Here is a 19911-nt window from a genome sequence, read left to right on the forward strand (position 1 = left end):
TTCTGAACCGAATCTTATCTGATGTTGCGGGGGGCATGCCCCCTTTTTTCAGGGTTAAGAACCTTGTGTTTTGCCGTGGCTGAGGTTTCAGAGAGCGACTTTCAGGAGTGGCGAGCCGTCTATCAGCGTGCGTCCACATCTGTGCAGAACAGGCTGCTCAAACTCGAGGAGAGCTACGAGTTAATCGAAAAGGTACAGCTCCTCTGCTTGTGAGGGAAGTTTGATTTCCAGAAAACTCCAGTCTTGTTTCGAGGGGCCAATAAAATAAAAATTAAAATGTCTTGACACACCACTGTTGAATCTCCTCTGGTCTAAGCACTAACAACTCAGTCTTTTCCAAAAATTCTCTGGACTTACTTGGTATAGATTTTGGCTCTTTTCACAGTTTTGGATCAAATTGAGGCTGATCTGGTCTAGCAAGCTCCTTGCCAACATCTCCCATTGCGTCTTCATCTCACGCCCTCTCTCCACACACGAACATGCATAAAAGCTGCATACAAGTGTGTATAGATGCAGTGGCCTTCCCTGGCGGCTCAGACGGTAAAGAATCCACCTGCAGTGCGGGGGACCTGGGTTTGATCCCTGGGTTGGGAAGATCCCCTGGAGACGGACATTGCAACCCACTCCAGTATTCTTGGGGCTTCCCTGGCGGCTCAGACGGTAAAGAATCCACCTGCAATGCAGGAGACCTGGGTTTGATCCCTGGGTTGGGAAGATCCCCTGGAGAAGGACATTGCAACCCACTCCAGTATTCTTGGGGTTTCCCTGGTGGCTCAGATGGTAAAGAATCTGCCTGCAACGCAGGACACCCAGGTTCGATCCCTGTGTCGGAAAAATCCCCTGAAGGAGGGCATGGCAACCCACTCTGGTATTCTTGCCTGGAGAACCCCCATGGACAGAGGAGCCGGCGGGCTACGGTCCATGAGGTTGCAAAGACTGAGCAACTGAGCACATAATGTATAATACGCAATAATACAATAAATGTACAGCTGTGTTACTCCATAAGCAATAATAAAGAATGTGCAAGTGAACAATCCGGTGCTTATACCTGGCCTGCCCTTGTTCACTTAGCTACATCCATCATTTGTACCACAACTATAAATATCCTCGCTTTACTGATAAAGAAACCAAGGCTATTCAGCCAAAAAGGGATGGATACACCATGATTGATGCTTCATAAACACCAAGAAATCTTGCTTCCTGAATTCAGAAGAGCAGACATTTTTATGTTGTACTGACTGTGTGCCAGGTGCTATTTGGAGCACTTGAATCTTTAACCTACTTAATTAAAAACCTACTTAATCTTCATAGCATCCCTTTGAGGTGTAGGTAGTGTTAATTATCACAACTGTGTAAATGGAGAAATCAAGGCACCAGAGAGGTTGAGTCATTTGGAGGACATTCCTCGGCACATAAGAACGAAAGTCAGAATTCCTGCTCCGGCTCAAGTTCAGGCTCTTAGGCACTCGAGTGTCTTCATTCCAGCCCTTAAGTTTCCGTGAAATAACTTGCTGCCTGCGTAATTCCTTCAAGCATGCTCCTGTTCGTGAGGCAGAGACTCGGGCTTTGCCTGTTAGCCGCAGTTGATCCCGCCTTCCGGTGAGTCGTGGCTGGCGTGTTTTTTTTCTTCCTCTGCCGATGTGCTCCCTGGCCCGTCCTGAGTGGCAGCCAGCGCGGTGGGCGCGTCCCTGGGCTCCCCCCACGCCCTCTGTGCCCTGTGACCCCAGGCCCGCTACGCCCGGCCTGGAGCGGCGTCCTCTGCTGCGTAGTCCGCTGTGACTCTGGGTACGGCCTCCTGTGTCCTCAGGAGGCTGAGACCCCCTCAGAAGCTAGGCTGCTTCGCGTCCCTCCCTTATATTTCAACTTATTCTGTATCTTCCTTATTTCTCAGAAGGCTTGTGACAGAATGTGTGAAACCTTCCCAGTTAGTAAACCCCACCTCCACCACCAATTTTAGATGTGTACCCTCACCAGGAGACTTGTGATCCATCCACTTACTGAATTCCTCTCTTTCTTTTCTAATATTGTATATATATTTAACGTCTTTGGAATACCAAGTCGTGAAATAAAATAGTGTTTTATTTATGAGACCATGACCATAATCTCTTTCATTGCCTCCAAAGTCACGTATTGTTTACAAGCACTAATGGAATTGTTGATTTTTAATCTTTGGCTTTTCTCGCTCTTTGAGAGGGTTTCCCTGGCGGCTCAGACAGCAAAGAATCTGCCTGCAATGCAGGAAACTGGGGTTCGATCCCTGGGTTGGGAAGATTCCCGGGAGAAGGGAATGACAACCCACTCCACTCTTCTTGCCAGGAGAATTCTGTGGACGCAGAAGCCTGGCCGGCTGGGTACCGTCCATTAGGTCGCATGACTGACCGACTCATACACACATAATCTTTTGAGAAATTAAAAAAGATTACTCTGCTTGGAGATGATTCTTTTCCTCCTGTCTCCTTTCCTAACAGCCTGAATATAATGTAGTCTTTTCTCACGCGGCAATGATAGAATTAATATATAACAACTAACAATAAATATATTTTAAGTGGATTCTAACCATTAAATTTTGTTTCTACTTGAAACGCTCTGGAGCAAATGCTGGAGTTGAATGTTTAATATGACTAATGTTTTTACTGAGAATGTCCTAGAGTTTATAGATTCAGTTTTATAGGTTTAACAGTTGTGTGTGTTTAATATCTGTTATTAAATTTTGACATCCCTCTTTTAACTAAAACAGATATTCAGCCTTTCTTCCAGCAGATGGCGATCATGAGTCACCTTGAAATTTAAGCTGCCTAGGGAAATCCATTACATGTATTTACATATTTTTAGTTTACAGATATGGAAGTCTCTCTTACGACTACCTCTTACCTAAAATAAATGAAAAAGAGAATTTACAGCTAATTCCTTTTTTACTTTGTGATAAGTCATGCTGTCTTAATTTTTATTGAAAAATCAGAAAGATTGGTTCACCCAGCTTGTTCCGAATAAGGACTAATTTTCTATATCCCCTGAAACTATAGTTTCTTTCAGTGATTAACTTAATTAACTTTCATTAGGTGATTGATAAATGCTAGATATCAGGGACGTCCAACCAAATAAGGAACACTCCGAGTGTCATGGTCTGAACTAATTCCTCCAGGAAGTCCAGGAGTGACCCACAAGCTTTCAGGGAGGTGGTAGTTTTTGAAATCAGCCTCGAATGATTATTTCACCCACTGAAGAAGGGCAGGAGTCTTTTAGGAGAAAATGAACAGGAACAAGAGCACAGAGGGGTCCCTGCAACTAAAAGCTTTTCTGAAAAGATGATTTTCCCAACCCCGCTCATCTGGGGACTGCCGGTGGTCAGGGTGCTAGCGTGTCTCCCCTTTGAGCGTCCATCAGTTATTAAAATCAGCGATGGTCAGTATCCAGGGGGGCGCTCTTGGGGGCCGCCACACCTGGTGGAGGCAGGCGCCGCCGTATCAGAGCGGATTCTGCTGCTGTCACTGACTGTACATTTAGCTGTCGGGGTCCTGAAGGTGAACGTGGTCATTGCTCCGTTGTGTCCGAATGCTCCGTTGTGACCCCGGGGACTGTAGACCACCAGGCTCCTCTGTCCTTGGGACGCTCCAGGCAAGAATGCTGGGGTGGGTAGCCATTTCCTTCTCCAGGGGATCTTCCTGACCCAGGGATCGAACCTGGGTCTCCTGCATCGCCGGTTGATTCTTTACCTTCTGAGCCACCAGGGAAGCCCTAGTTTCATCCATTTTCACCCTTGGCTACTTTAAATGAGACCTGTTTATTATGTAATCCATTTTTCTTGCGATTAGGATCTATTTTTTATATCGACCGTAATATTGGACTTCAGCATGTAAGCTAGTGACTTTCAAATTATTTTCAAGTCTCTCTTTTTTTAAAGAGTAGAACCTCTTTCCCAAAGTAAATATTGCCTGAATATACTTACATATTTTTAATACATAGAATATATAAAAGCAGAACTGTGCTGGTTTAACAAATGGAGGAGTGGGGAGAAGTCCCTAACTTGCTCTCCCCTGACAACCCTACCTTGCCCTCATCATGGTCCATGAGGGGCTTTTCAGGACTTTGGGGCTCTGTGGAGCACCGTTTGGAAGCCAGATTATATTCCTCTTGTCTGTGAAATCTCTTTAGGAAACATGCTTCTCAAAATTGCTATAGATACTTTCCCTCACTTTCCAACAAAAGATCAGGACATCCTGTGGTCATACACAAGACGTTGCTGGACATATTTGAAATAGTGATGACTATTCCAAATGGTATTATGGTGTTATATTAAAGACATTCAAAATACAAAAGATTTGTAGAGCTCTTCCTGGAAACAAGAATGTATATTGATGTTACAAAATAAGTGACAATTTTATATGTTTAAGGTTGTACTTTTACACCCTGCTCTCTATGTTATCCCTCCAGTGTTTGTTCAAACAAGCAATTCAGTTTTCAAAATTTTAGTTAAAGCCTTTTTTCCTTGGGGGCTGTGACTCCTAGCATAATCTGAAAAAATATATCCAAATAGGCCAAGAACCTCCCAGGAGATAATGCCATCTGTCCTGTGGCACAGTGCTTTGTGACATTTCTACGCAGCACGTGTGAGCTCCAGAAGGAAGGTCCCCCTTTACCTCCAGGGTACAGTACAGGAGAGAGAATGTGGGAGGCTGGACAGAAGGCCCTGGATGGACTTTTCCCTGGTGACGGTCATAGTTAGAGGATTTAGGACTTTTCATCCATCTGGATAATGTCATCAGCGTCTCTGCTACACAGTTGTATAGTTTGGATTCCAGCACTTTCATTCAGATGTTAGACTTTTCAGGATTAAAAAGAGATCATTTCTAATGCTATGAGTTGTTTCAAGATGTTCCTGAAACATTTTTTTCTATTACTAAATAAAGGTCAAGAAGGTGACATTTATTACCGGGAAACCCAAGACATTCAGGAACAAGAAGGCTCACATAGCTAAAATGCAGAAGGGATTATGAGAATCACATCAGATACTTGAGGTGTCTTGACCCAGTTTGAGGATAATTGTAGCATCACTTGGGTTTTGCGGACAGGAAACACCTCTTCGTCTCTGTTTATCACCACTTGAGAAAATTTACAGTTGTTTCATTTTTCAGACAACACCCTTGACCTGCTTTACCTCCTTTAGCCTCTTTCTTTTGAAGGGCAGTGTATTTGGATTTATAATTTAGATTATGAAACCATTTATAGTGTTGGTATGTGTCTTTAAATATTAGATTACTTTTTAAGTTAAGAATTTATTGTACTTGGTCAGGGAGAAATTGCAAATAAACAACAGGATAATTAGCAAGCCTTATACTTCTTTAGCAGTGGTTTCTCTGAGATGTCTCACCTTCTTCTTTGATCTGCTACTTCACATTTATTTCTGAGACAAAATTCGTTTGCCTCATACTCGTAACGTGCTGATGAGTTCCTTTGAAAACTAGTAGTAAAAAGGGGTCTGATGTTACTTATGGGGAATATCTTATAATTAAACCATTGTTTGAAACATGAAGGTATTCCTTCATGGTAAATAGAGTTTTTGGAAAATTTTTTATATTTATTTGCTTCAATAGGAAAATGCAATTATATCTTTAGCATTACATGAATTACCTTGTAGTCACTTGAGATGCTTACAAAAGCAACTTATTTATCTTGAGCACTGCAGAAAATAGTGAGATATATTATATAATACATGGCTAGATTGGGCAGTGATCAAAACAGTATTTCCCTGATGATGACATTGTTCTTGTTTTCTTCTCATGTTTTGAGGCATAAATTGCAAAATATGCTTCTTGAAAAACGAAAATTTATGCTATGCTTCTGCCAAATTTTTTTTTAATTAATTATGGATCAGAGAGGCTCATTTTTGAACTTAATAGTAATCAGGAAGCTACAGTTTTGGCAGTGTTTAGCTCCCCTTGAAATCAAGCTATGTTGTGTCTTGTATGTACAAATTTTATAATTCACAATTAATATCTATCCTCCACTAGATTGAAGCTTCATGAGAGCAGGATTGTTTTATCTGATTTGTCTCTGTGGCTCCAAGAACTGCCTGTCTGGCTGGTATTAATCACTGAATAAATATTTGATGAATAAATGAATGAGTCAATTAAATAATTAATTCAAAGGCTAAATTCACTTAGTGTTTGCTTAACGAAAACCTGCCTTCTATTACCCACATAGTGCCTGCTTTCTGCATGTGGAATATGTTGATTTCAAATGTGTTGTCACTAAGGATGTGACTTTAAGAATGTGTTAGAAAAGATAGATAAGGATTTTAAAGAATCCATTCGTTACAAATTCAGACTCAGTCATTAAAAAAAAAAGAAAAACCCTGTTTTCCAAGTTATTTAACATATAAATGTGGGAAGCACGTGGTTGGAAAGATTCAACAGCAAATGCCCCTTGCCCCAGCACTTGCCAGGTGCTTCTGGGGGCTCTGGGGGCAGAGACAGGGAAGAGGACGGGAAAATCCTTGTCTTCCTTTCAGTGCTGAGAGTGAGGCAGTGCTGAGCCCTGGACAACGTCGTGGCAGGACCCAGCACCCTGGGCCGTGCGATAGGCCCTGAGCTAGGACAGCCAGGCGGTTAGCGATCTTTTTTACATTATTTTCTTGATTCCTCCCCCCACATATGGCTGACATTTCTGGGATTTCTTTTTTTTTTAAAGCCTGCCTTGATGTGGCGTAATATAGATCAACCATTACACCCTGGTGGCTAACAGCAGTCCAGCACCCTTCCCAACGTGTGGCGGCGAGTGGTGTAGAGGATTCCTAGAGAAATATAAAGCTTAATGAAAAACAGAACTTCTCCTGAGCATTTATGACTGCCAAATTCACAGTAACTTCTGTATTCGCATTGAATGCTTTTTCAGATAAAACTACCAGTTCTATTCTTAGTAGCTGCCAATATCACTTTCATTTGTACTAAAAGCTGAAATGTACTAGATGAAAATTTACATGATGTACTGGTGATTTCGTGGTTTCAAATTCCAGTAGTTTCCTGTTTTACTGTTTGCTTAAGAACATTTGCAGTCTGTCAGCTTATCTACTAAGGGGACCTGCCAGTTTTTGAGACTTTACTAAGCTCCACGTCCCCTGCTCCCCTGCTCCCACACTCGATTATTTAGCTCCAGGGCTTCTAAAACATGGTACGCAAAATGAGCCATTGGGGTAAGCAAGAAAACATTATAACCTCTGTTTCTACTTATGTTTTATCTCAGCTTTGTTTTTGTTTTTTTTTTTTACAATTTGTTGTTGCATTTTGCAATACATATAATTTATTAATATTAACAAAGCAAGTGGGTTATACAAAAAATATAGACATCCCTGGGTCTTAAGTAAGTACTCAACATTTTTTCCTATCTGACTACTCAAAAAAAAACAAAAAACAAAAAAAGAGAAAGTTGAGATAAACAATCAATTTTCATCCTTATACCAAGGATGGCTAATACAGCCGTGTTATTAGCCTTATCTTGCTAAGTGGGCTTTCCTGGTGGCTCAGTATAGAATCTGCCTGCAATACGGGAGTGAGTTGAGGTGAGTTGAGTCACTAAGTCATGTCCAACTCTTGTGACCCCGTGGACTGTGGCCCACCAGCCTCCTCTGTCCATGGGATTCTCAGGCAGGAGTACTGAAGTGCGTTGCCATTTCCTTCTGCAGCGGATCTTCCCAACCCAGGGATCGAACCTGGGTCTCCTGCGCTGCAGGCAGATTCTTTACCGACTGAGCTACCAGGGAAGCCCAATGCAGGAGACCCGGGTTCAGTTCCTGGGTTGGGGAGATCCCCTGGAGGAGGGCATGGCAGCCCACTCCAGTGTTCTTGCCTGGAGAATCCCGTGGACAGAGGAGCCTGGCGGGCTGTGGTCCGTGGGGTTGCAAAGAGCCGGACACGACTGAGCGACTCCGCGGCAGCACATGTCCAGTAGTTGGCTGAGCAGGGATTCACATCGCAGTTCTGTCTTAATTCCAAATCGCATGTTCCTGATCCATATGTCATGCTGCTCCTAGTTTAAAAGAAAGCAAGAATGTATGTGAAACACTGGCATCTTGAAAAGTAAAATGTAACCACGCATACAGTTGAGTCATCATGAGATCAGCTCTTGGGGTTGGGAGACAGTGTGTTCAGGACCCGTCCGCTCAGGAAATGGGACGAGCTGTGTGTAACGTAACATACTGTATCCTCCTTCAAGGTGGAGGTGGGGATTTGCTTGTCATGATTTTCCCTCAACTCCCCTTTCAGAGTCTTCTTACTGAAAGTACTTAGTGTTCCCTTAGATCTCTAATCCCACGCTCCTCCTTTCTGGCTGAGCAAACCCTTATTGTGAACGCTCCGCGGTAGACTGTCCGCAGTGGGTTTTGCTGGCTTCTCACTCAGATAAGATGGATGTGTTGTTTTTGCTGGCTACACCCAATGGCCTCTCAAATCCCGATTCTTTTCAGCTGGATGTGTGAATTCTGACCTTATTTGGCAATCCTTTGGCTGTGTGAGAGTTCAAATATGATTTCTGTGGTTTAAAAAGCACCAAGACAAAACCTCCTTCTTGGCCTGGGTGGCACGATCTGTCCAGAACCAGGTCAGTGAGCCGTGCCGGTGATTTTTCGTGCTTCGTCTAGCCCAGCTTTAGCGGACAGGACGGAGGGACAAGGTTCTCTTGCCTTAAATACAGCCACTTCGATGTGTGCAAAGTGATTTTGAGAGGGAAGCACAGGAGTGAATGACGTCCAGTGGAATGCGGCAGTCTTGGAGAGCCAGCATATGGAATGCCTCTGAGAGGCCCCTGGCCACGAGGGACTCTATATTCCAGAGCTTCCATATTTTAAAGCTAACAAGTGTGATGACCGCCGTAACCTCTGAACTGGTCTTGCACCCTCCGTTCTTCCCATTCCATCCCCAGTCGGCCACGGGTGAACTTTCTGAGATATAAATCTGATCCTGTCCCTCCCCTTCTGAAATTCTTCTCCAGATGCCCTGTGCCTTTGGAATCCCCAACATAAAAAAAAATAACCACTTTGATTTTCATTCCCTGCCAGCTCTTCCAGGCTCATCGTTTTCCTAACTTACTATTCAGAGTTTGAGATGACTGATCCAGTTTTATCATCAGAACAACCCTATTAAATTAGCGTTGTTTAAATCACCACATACCTCCCTTCATTTATCGGTTCCATATTGACTAAATAGCAGCTTCTCAAACACAGTATGCTTTAGCATAGCTATGTCTTCTCACATGTGATGTCTTCTGTTTGGAATTTCTTCACCCATCCCTCCCCACCTCTCCCTAGTACTTGGCTGAGTCTTAATTCTTCTTTAGGATTTAAGGTCAGATGTTAACTGATGTTGGATGGGTTTTTTTGAGCCACCCAGACTAAGAAAATACTTATTTCCTGTGTTTATCTTTGGTACTCACAGAAAATTTTATGTTTACTTTTAAGATAGTATATAGCATATAGTCATGTGATTATTTAGGGAGAGTACTGTTTTTCTCTGATGGTAATCATATACTACAGTTGAGAGGCTTTGTCTGTAGTTTCGGATTGGACGGAGAGGAGAGAAATGGGACCAGAGGCCCTAAGGCCAGGCTAAGGAAGAAGGGTTGGAACTGACCAAGGAGTATCTAGACTGATCAGTCAGAATGGAGGCCAATGCAGAGATGGGCTGCTCGCTACTATTCCACATCAAGGGTCTGCAAACTCCAGCCCAAGAACCACTTCCACCCACCACCTGTTTTTGTAAATAAAGTCTCATTAGAACACAGCTCCACCCATGTGTTTCCAAATTGTCTCTACAATGTCAGAATTGAGTCACTGCAGCACAGAGTGTGTGACCCTCAAACCTGAAAATATTTACCATCTATCACTTTGTAGAAAGAGTTTTGTCAGCCTTGCTGGAGATGAGCTGTTAGGTCCTCAAAGCAGCCGCTTCGTTACCAGTGCACATTTCCAGGTTTCCCCAGAGACAAACTCAGTGAAAAGCTCTGGGTTTAGGGTCCACTGATCTGTGTAATAAGCCCTTCAGTAAAATATGAAGACCCCTGCTCTCCAGTCCTACTCCTGTGGCTCAGCGCTCGGGGCTGCTGACAGCCAGGCAGCAGAGGCTGGGAGAAGCAGATGCCAATAAACAGCGAGGAGGGCACGGCCAGAAAACAAGGCCGGGAGGAGCCCAGAGGTCAGATTCTGAAGCACAGATCCCAGGAAGGAAGGGGCTCTGGCTGTGTCCCACCGTCTTGCCCACAACGACACGGGTGTGTGGGTGTGTGAGAGAGAGACAGTGCAGGCACGCATGGGTGTGTGTGTGTGTGTGTGTGTGTGTGTGAATGCAGGCGTGCGTGTGTGCTTGGAAGGGGGACCGTCCCAGGATGTGAGTCTGGGGCATACAGGTGGAAACAGGGCCCCCTGGCCAGGGTGCCTCGGGACTGAGGCTGAAACCCATTCACAGAGACAGATGATTACTAAAAGCTGAGCAACAGACAGATGCTTAAGAATCTGATGGTTTATATAAAACTCTAACTTTGGTTTACTCTCGGTTTTACTCCTCACCCACTGCCTTGTGTGTGTATTATTCTGGGTGCCTTGTTCTTACCAGCCCAGCTCAGCCGCGCCCTGATTCAGTCTCACATAGTGTCCTCAGCCTCCCTGCTAACCGCCGGAATCAGCGTAAAGCACTTAGCACCATCTGATGTTTCTTGGCTACGGAAATATTTCTTCATTCTCCGGATCACAGTCTTATTTTATGTTGTCGTAAAGGTTACCAAATGTTACTAGTATTTATCCATATTTACTCCAGTGATAACATTTATTCACCAGTATTGTTTCTTTTATTTGTCTTCAAAGAAACTTCTGCCAAATAGTCTGTGTTATAATCTCAAGCCCAAGTTACTGTGTTTTTTCTCATTTAGGGACATATCACAAACTTTAAAAAAAAATACAAAATAGATCTAAACCCTGACACAATATTTGTTAATATGGAATAAATCACTTTGAGGTTCTGTTATTTAGTAAAATATACATGTATTGGGGAAAAAATATTTCTAAATCTGTCATAATACATTTTACCATAGTTTTTTAAGTACTCTGCATGAAGCTTTTTATCTTTACTAGGGTAGAACTTTTATATTTTTATCTTCTTTTTTTAAAAAAAATTACATCAGAAACATCTAAAAGAGAAAATAAGATTATTGAGGACTTTACTGGGTAAATAAATATTATTTCATAATTTTTCAGTGATAACTAAATCTATGCCAAAGAGACATCAACTGAAACCTTTATAACTTTTGGCACAGTTACATTTTGAAAGTAAAATTAGTGTTTTAGGCTTTTTTTTTTTAATTCCATAAATGCCATGGGAATTTTATCACATTTCAACACTTGCTGAATATGTAATTCCCATAGTGACCATTAGTGGCCATCTGTGTAAGGTAATACATGTTTGGGATGAAATTGATTATGGCCTAAACACTCTTGTGTTAAGATCAGGAAAAGCACGCAAAGTTCAAATCTTTTTTCCTAATGATCGTTATGTAGCTAAAGATATTAATTTCCAGAGACTGAGCAGTCTATCACTCAAGATCTAATCTCACGACAGATGACATCGAGGCCAGAGGAAAGGAAGCTGCGGGCCGTCCACTAAGATTAGTCAGTGATGTACTGGAGGAGCCCTTAGGATAAAGGGGAAATTAACAGGCTTTCAGACACAGTTTTTTTTTTGCAGGCAGCTAAGTAAACCCACTGCAGTTTTGCTGAATATTCAGGAATGTTTCACTAGAAATTCCTGATCTCATAGCCACCAACACACTGCACATTAACCTGCTTATGACATTTCTCAACATGTATGTGACTGGCCCTACATCTTTGGTACTTTATTTTTGCCTGGTTTGAAAAATGTTTCCTTTTTACCTTTACAAAGACAGCTGCTTTCCTTCTTTCAAATGTGCTTTCAATATAATCTCCCCCATGCAGTCACTTTATTTTTATTAGGCTTGTGCAGGGCAGTGGATACCCGTGTGCTTCCTCTGCTCATTTATCCCCTTAGAGTAGAACTAGAAAATATACAAATATATTTGTTTATTTATTTCTAATTAATGTATTCACATCTTGGCTTTCATATTATCTACCCCCGGGTTTTGTGAAATATTACCAAAAAAATTTAATTTTTTGGCTTAAAATTTTTGAGAGCATGTGTTACTCAACTGTCTTCATGAGATCCTTTAAAAATCTTATCATGCCTTCTGTAGAATATCTAACATTTGAATACAGCTCTATCCTGGTCTTTGCTGGGATGTGGGCCAGAATGATTTAGCTACTAACGTCCTAAGAGTAGCTGAAAGAATTGATGAAATCATTGTCTCAGTGTTGAAATTCAGCAGTTGTGAGGCTAGCATAGTTGATGCTGGACTGGTCTTCCTTTTCATTCTTGAACTTCTTGATGATGATTATTCATCAGGCTTTGATAGATTTCAAATCTGCTTCCCATTAAAGATAATAAAGTAATGCCGTGTTTTTAAAGAAGGAAATTTGCCTTCCTGTCGTATATATGATATACTAAGAAGTCATCCATCAAGAGCATCTAATAGCTGCATAAGTTATTTGGAGTGTATTGGAGGGAAAATGGTCTAGATTGCAATAGTACTTTAGAACATTTGGATTTGGGTGTTTTGGGTTTGTTTTTTTTTTTTTTCCTTTCTTTGTCATTCACTCTCTGCACATATATCAAACTCTGACTATCAGTGTTCTGGGGATACAGTATAAAGATGAATAAGACATGGCCCATGCTTTTTTTTTTCCATTTAAAACTTCCCTTTCTTTATAAAAGACTCCCCAGAGCCCTTCTTCAGCACCACCTCAGCATCTGGGCTTGCAGGGTCTCCTTGAGTCAGCACTTCCTGCCCAGGCCAGCGTTGTTACAAGGAATATGCCCAAGTCAGGGCCCTGCCCTCCCTGCTGCCAAATTGGGACATCAGCCCGCAACCAGAGGGAGAGCGCCATCTGTTCCTCTCCTTGGTGTTAAGTAGAGAAGTACTTGAATAAAGAAGCACTAGCCCTTGACGCACCGATGCCCATTTCACTTACTACAGCCGACATGGATGAGAGCTGACTGTTGTTCTGGGCGCCATCGTTCACAGCAAGGGACAAGGAGGGGACGGGCGATACAGGACATCTTGGCTCAAGCGTACCCTTCTGTAATCTTACCCGGATGTCACTGTCGTTTATCATTGCCCCCCTCTGAGCTTCTGTCACCTCATTTATACAACAAGGAGCTTGGAGACATGGTCCCTACTTTTGAACAAAACTACCAGAGTCATACATTTAAGCAGTTAACCTTAATATGATAAAATAAGGGCTTCCCTGGTAGCTTAGACAGTTAAGAATCTGTAATGCAGGAGACCTGGGTTCAACCCCTGGGTTGGGAAGATCCCCTGGAGAAGGGAATAGCAATCCACTCCAGTATTCTTGCTCAGAGAATTCCATGGACAATGGAGACTGGCAGGCTACAGCCCGTGAGGTTGCAAAGAGTCAGATACGACTCAGCGACAAACACTTCCAAGATGTGTAAAAAAAAGCAGAGTTCTATCAGAGCACAGCAGAGGGGAAAACTTGAATTAAGAAGTAAATGAAAACTTCAAAAAAGGAGTAGCTTTTGAATTTGGACTTATAGGGTGAGTCAGAGCAGGGCATTAGGGGATATGTGTGTATCTATTGTCCATACATACACATGTAAATACCTACATGCATGTATATACAAACACTAATGCATGTGGTGTTGGAGAAGACTCTTGAGAGTCCCTTGGGCTGCAAGGAGATCCAACCAGTCCATCGTAAAGGAGATCAGGCCTGGGTGTTCATTGGAAGGACTGATGCTGAAACTGAAACTCCAATACTCTGGTCACCTGATGGGAAGAACTGACTCATTGGAAAAGACCCTGATGCTGGGAAAGATTGAAGGCGGGAGGAGAAGGGGACGACAGAGGATGAGATGGTTGGATGGCATCACTGACTTGATGGACATGAGTTTGCGTAAGCTCCGGGAGTTGGTGATGGACAGGGAAGCCTGGCGTGCTGCAGTCCACGCAGTCTCAAAGAGCTGGACTCAACTGAGCAACTGAACTGAGCTGAATGTGTGTGCACACATCTGTGTTTAAGCATTGTGGCAGAGACTGTAAACCAGCTAATTTACCACCTCCTCCCATCCCCATTCTGCCTTGCCACCTCCACTAAGTCTAGAAAAGTTAAATGTTGATAGTTACGGATGGCCATGTAGCACCATCTGGCCAGTTGCTATATTTAGAAATATGTTGAGGAATTTTATAAACCCTTTCACTCTTCAAATAAGAGATGGATACATTTCGTTTCATCTCCTTATTCTTATCTTCAGAGTGGTTGTTGTAGCTGTGACAGTCACATTGAGACATTGAGAGAGATCTAGAGAATGAGTGGGAATACAGTCAAGCCAACCATCTTTTACCCAAAATACCCACTTCAGTACTAATGATGTAAGAACTATGGAACTTTACTTAAGCTACTTTTAGTCAGATTTTCCTATTATTTCTAGCCAAAAACATTCCTAAGTAATAGACTCAGCAACTATACCCACACACACACTCTCGATTTTACATGTTTGTATATATATTTAACTTTATTTTCCATACTTACCAAGACTTGGGGCTATTTTTAGACTTGGATTTTGATGAAAAGTAAATAGGACTTAATGTTAGAGAAAAAATAGAAAGTGGAATGCCTTCTTCGTTATTACCAACCCAGACACTATCCTTTGCAATAATTCCCCTTGTATCTGTTCTGTCCTTGTCTGATAGTGTAAATGAAACACGAAGGCAAGCAGGAAGCAAATGGTTGAGAAGAAAGATAAATGCTGAAGCAGTTCATTCTGGAGGTTAGCTTATGGGGAACATGCCTAAGACTGAGAATGAGTTGGTGTGGCTTGCAGAACACGGTTGGGAAGGGTACTCAACTGGTGTCAATGCCTGGTCACGTGATAGACAGGTTTAAATCTTAGTCCATCGTTGCACATACCTGTGTATTTAGGCCCAAAAGCACCACTACCTGTTTCCATTTGGCAAGCCAGGGTTCCCTAACAGCCAGGAGATTGCTCTCCCTCTCCCTCCACTTAGGAAGATGAGAGAAGAAAGCATTCTTCTTTGTCCGAGATCGGAACAGCTTTCCACAGCGTGTTTTGGTTGTGTTCCGTCTTACACGAAAGGTACCATCTGATAAGCAAGAGATCTTTGATGGACTCTGATCTTCCGCTGCACAGACAGGGAACCGGGTGAGCAGCACTCAGCCTGTTCTTTCTTTCGGAGGCCAATGCCGTCACCTGGCTTATTGCTCCTGTATTCATCCTGATTATTGTGTGTCTGCATTTCCTGACGCCGTATCCCGTTGCAACTTAATAACGTCAGCATGTAACTTTACTCTTTTTCAACCAGCTCAGTCGGATTATTCCTCACTGTGGTGACCTTCCATAGTTTCTGTTTTTATTTTTGCATAGTAGCCGCCTGCTCCTATATAACTGTTTTTGATTCCCTCCTTCTACCTTTGTGTGTGTGTGTGTTTAGCATCAGTTCCTTACCTTAGGGAGGCGTCAGGTAGCTTCACTCTTCTGTAAGAAGTACTGGATGAAATTTAGGGATCCTTGAGAGAAAAAACTCAATGGGATAGTTGGAATTCACACTGAATTCATGGATTATCATTTAGTCTGTGATTTTAAAACACCTTAATGTTTTGTTCTTAACGACTCAAAACCATTTTGTTAATCTTAAAAATGTTGCTGCTCTTTTTCTTCAGAATCTTCAACTACTGGGAGCTACAGCCATTGAGGATAAATTACAAGATCAAGTGCCTGAAACCATAGAAACTCTAATGAAAGCAGACATCAAAATCTGGATCCTTACAGGAGACAAGCAGGAAACTGCCATTAACATTGGTAATTCACCTAGTTTAAACTTTATGTCATGGTGCTTTTTAACATGTTTTGATACATTTTAGAGAATAGATTTGAGATATTTCAAGATTTGAAAGATTTAGTATTTTGAGGTTTCCTTATTTGTCGTTTCACCCAGCTTACCTACTTACTGGTGGCCCCAGCGCCCCCTTTAAAGATGCGGTGATTATGGATACAGCCAAACTTTAGCTCTTGCAGCCAGAGAGTGCCCTCTCTCACCTTTGAACTCTGACTGCCCCTAATTCACCTCCATAATTGACACACGTGGATGAACTTTCTGCAGTTGTCCGCCGGAGTCTGGAGACTCGGATCATGGCGAGCTTGTATCCTGACACTTGTTTCTGTGGCCAAAGGTTATTTCTGAGATAGGAAGTAAGGTTTTGCCAGTTTTCATTGATCTAACAATTAATTCTGATTCTACAGAAAGAGGTTATATTAGTCAGCTCAGGCTGCCATAATAGAAAATGGCATATTAGGTGACTTAAGCATCAGACAGTTATCACTTCACAGTCCTAGGAGCTGGAGTCCCAAATCAAAATGTCAGCAAGCTGGTTTCTCCCGAGGCCGCCCCTCTCGGCTTGCAGACGGTCACATCTCTGTGTATCCCCGCCCGACCTCTCCTCTGGACGCTCACAGAGCGTCTGGTTTCTGTCCTCTTCCTATAAGGACACTAGTCCTATTGGATGAGGGATCCCCTTACAATCTCATGGAACTTTAACTCCTTGAAGACCCTGTCTCCAAATGCTGTCACACTGGTGCTTGGGGCTTCAACATATGAATTGGAAGGTGGGGACAGAACTCAGTCTGTAACAGAGGAGAAAGGTAATGTTTGCTGGTAGAGGCCTGTAGTACCAATAATGTGCAAGAAAAATAGTCATTTTTTTCCCCCAAATTCAGCAGTAGTATGTTGCCTGAGCACTGTGAACCCTGACATCAACCTCTGGATGATACTGATGATACAAATTACACCTAAAACTCTCCCAAAATTAAAGAAACCATTTCAGGAATATTCACAAGCTGAAACCACATTTTTTAAAAGTCATTAAGTATCATCTATGTAAAAAAAAAAAGATTTTAGCTAATATTCCTTTGAGAAATGTGAGTAATCAAGGGTATATTCTGTGATAAATACTATACTTATAAATATAGTATTTATATTAAACAGTATAAATACTATCAATTCATAGCAAGTTGATGTTAATAGGGGAAAATTAATTTTTAAAAGGAAACTATGACTTCCCTGGTCGTCCAGTGGTTAAGACTCCACACTTCCACTGTGGGAGCACAGATTTGATCCCTAGCCAGGGAACTAGGATCCTGCAGGCACAGGGTAGCCAAAAAGAGGGAAAAAAGAAACGAAACCTAGCCCATAAAATTTAAACCTACAAGCCAAGCAAGTTGTTAATTTTGATTTTAAAAATTTTCACTGGCGTTAGAGACAACATGAAAAGAAGATATATGAGGAAACAGAATTCTTTAGAATCAGGAGACCTGGAAAATGCAAATATGATAAAGCGTGTGACGACAGATAGAGGGGAATGTATGGGGGTTAAGAGTGGTCTGTGGGGAAGATGCACAGTCCTCAGGATGGTCCTGGATATGTAGCCGGTGTGAAAAGACCTATGAAAAGGAGAGAAGGGTGGTGGTTTCTAGCTGCCCTGAACTTCTAGAATCCTAAAAGTTGTTCCTAGAAAAAGGAAAGTAAGACTCATTCATTCAGCAAATGATTACGGTACCTGTGGTGCCAGGCGTCAGTGAAGAACACAGAACGAAACGCATCAGAGCCTCTGCCATCGGAACTCAGATTCTGGTCAGACCATATACATTCCTATAAAAAGAAAAAGCAAGGGAAACATCAGGGAAACAGACAGCAAAGTAAATGAGAAAAATACGTAACACATTCGATGGCAATAATTGTTCTAAAGAAAAATAAAGCAGGGGAGGGAGAATAGGGCATGACCCAGAGGGGTTCAGTTTTAAATCACGAAGTCAGGAAGAAGTATTGAAAAAGCGAAAGCCCAGAAACAGCCTATGAGAAGAAAGGGAGCTTGTCCCTGGAATGGTTTGGGAGAGCCGTCTTCTGTCCTGCAGAAAGAACAGAGATGCCCAGGGCTAGAGCAGGAGGAGAGGGGAGCGGTGCGACGGAGCTCAGTTTGGACGGAGCCGCCTACACGGCTGTCCCGTGTTGGCATTTCTCAGTGAGATGGAAAACCACCACGTGGTACTGGACACAGCAGAGGGAACACATGATCTGTCTTTCCTGTTGGAAAAAAAAAAACTATATCTGTCTGGCTGCTAGACTCAGGATAGACCCAAAGGGAAGCAAGTATTGAAGCAGGAAGGCCAGAGGCTGTTGAATTAACCCAAGTAGGACCTGGTGATGCTTGAACCTGGGTAGTCAAATAGAGGTGGTGAGGAATGGTTGGATTCTGGATGTGTTTTTGAAGGTCCAGCCAACAGGATGGATTGATAGATCAGACACAGAGTGTGGGAGAAAGGAAGGAATCCCAGGTAACTTCAAGCCTTAGCAGTTGAAGGATGGAGTTGCCATTAACCAAATGAGGAAGACTAAAGGAGGAGTGAGTTTTCTGGATGGAGGTTAAGAGCCTGATTTTAGATATGTCAAGTTGGAGATGTTTATTTTATACCTAAATATCTGCTATTAAGTAGGCACCGCCATGTGAGAGTCTAGAGTTCAAGAAAGAGGTCTGAATGGGATTTATGAGTTCTAGAATGGTCAGCATTTCAGTTCAGTTCAGTCGCTCAGTCGTGTCTGACTCTTTGCGACTCCATGAATCGCAGCACGCCAGGCCTCCCTGTCCATCACCAACTCTCAGAGCTTGCTCAAACTCATGTCCATCGAGTCAGTGATGCCATCCAACCATCTCAATCTCTGTCGTCCCCTTCTCCTCCTGCCTTCTATCTTTCCCAGCATCAGGGTCTTTTCAAATGAGTCAGCACTTCCCATCAGGTGGCCAAAGTAGTGGAGTTTCAGCTTCAGCATCAGTCCTTCCAATGAACACTCAGGACTGATCTCCTTTAGGATGGATTGGTTGGATCTCCTTGCAGTCCAAGGGACTCTCAAGAGTCTTCTCCAACACCACAGTTCAAAAGCATCAATTCTTCAGCGCTCAGCTTTCTTTATAGTCCAACTCTCACATCCATACATGACCACTGGAAAAACCATAACCTTGACCAGAGGGACCTTTGTTGGCAAAGTAATATCTCTGCTTTTTAATATGCTATCTAGGTTGTCCATAACTTTCCTTCCAAGGGGTGAGCATCTTTTACTTTCATGGCTGCCGTCACCATCTGCAGTGATTTAAGAGCCCAAAAAATTAATGTCTGTCACTGTTTCCACTGTTTCCCCATCTATTTGCCATGAAATGATGGGACCGGATGCCTTGATCTTAGTTTCTGAATGTTGAGCTTTAAGCCAACTTTGTCACTCTCCTCCTTCACTTTCATCAGGAAGCGTTTTAGTTCCTCTTCACTTTCTGCCATAAGGGTGGTGTCATCTGCATGTCTGAGGTTATTGATATATCTCCCGGCAATCTTGATTCCAGCTTGTGCTTCATCCAGCCCAGCATTTCTCATGATGTACTCTGCATATAAGTTATATAAGCAGGGTGACAATATACAGCCTTGAGGTACTCCTTTCCCAATTTGGAAGCAGTCTGTTGTTCCATGTCCAGTTCTAACTGTTGCTTCCTTACCTGCATACAGATTTCTCAAGAGGCAGGTCAGGTGGTCTGGTATTCGCATCTCTTTCAGAATTTTCCACAGTTTATTGTGATCCACACAGTCAAAGGCTTTGGCATAGTCAATAAAGCAGAAATAGATGTTTTTCTGGAACTCTCTTGCTTTTTCAGTGATCCAGCAGATGTTGGCAATTTGATCTCTAGTTCCTCTGCCTTTTCTAAAACCAGCTTGAAGAGCTGGA

General features: G+C 42.6%; 1 protein-coding gene across 3 annotated transcripts in view; it reads left to right on the forward strand.

The window, feature by feature from the left end:
- The window catches only part of ATP8A1 (ATPase phospholipid transporting 8A1), a 225987-nt gene that overhangs the window by 109863 nt on the left and 96213 nt on the right, over positions 1–19911 (forward strand). For all 3 annotated transcript variants that reach the window (XM_043438424.1, XM_043438425.1, XM_043438423.1), the window contains 2 exons: positions 53–192; positions 15812–15950. In XM_043438424.1, the coding sequence (XP_043294359.1) occupies positions 53–192; positions 15812–15950 (279 nt within the window). The remainder of the gene's footprint in view (positions 1–52; positions 193–15811; positions 15951–19911) is intronic.

The sequence above is a fragment of the Cervus canadensis genome, chromosome 19, assembly GCF_019320065.1.
Source record: "Cervus canadensis isolate Bull #8, Minnesota chromosome 19, ASM1932006v1, whole genome shotgun sequence".
NCBI lineage: Eukaryota > Metazoa > Chordata > Mammalia > Artiodactyla > Cervidae > Cervus > Cervus canadensis.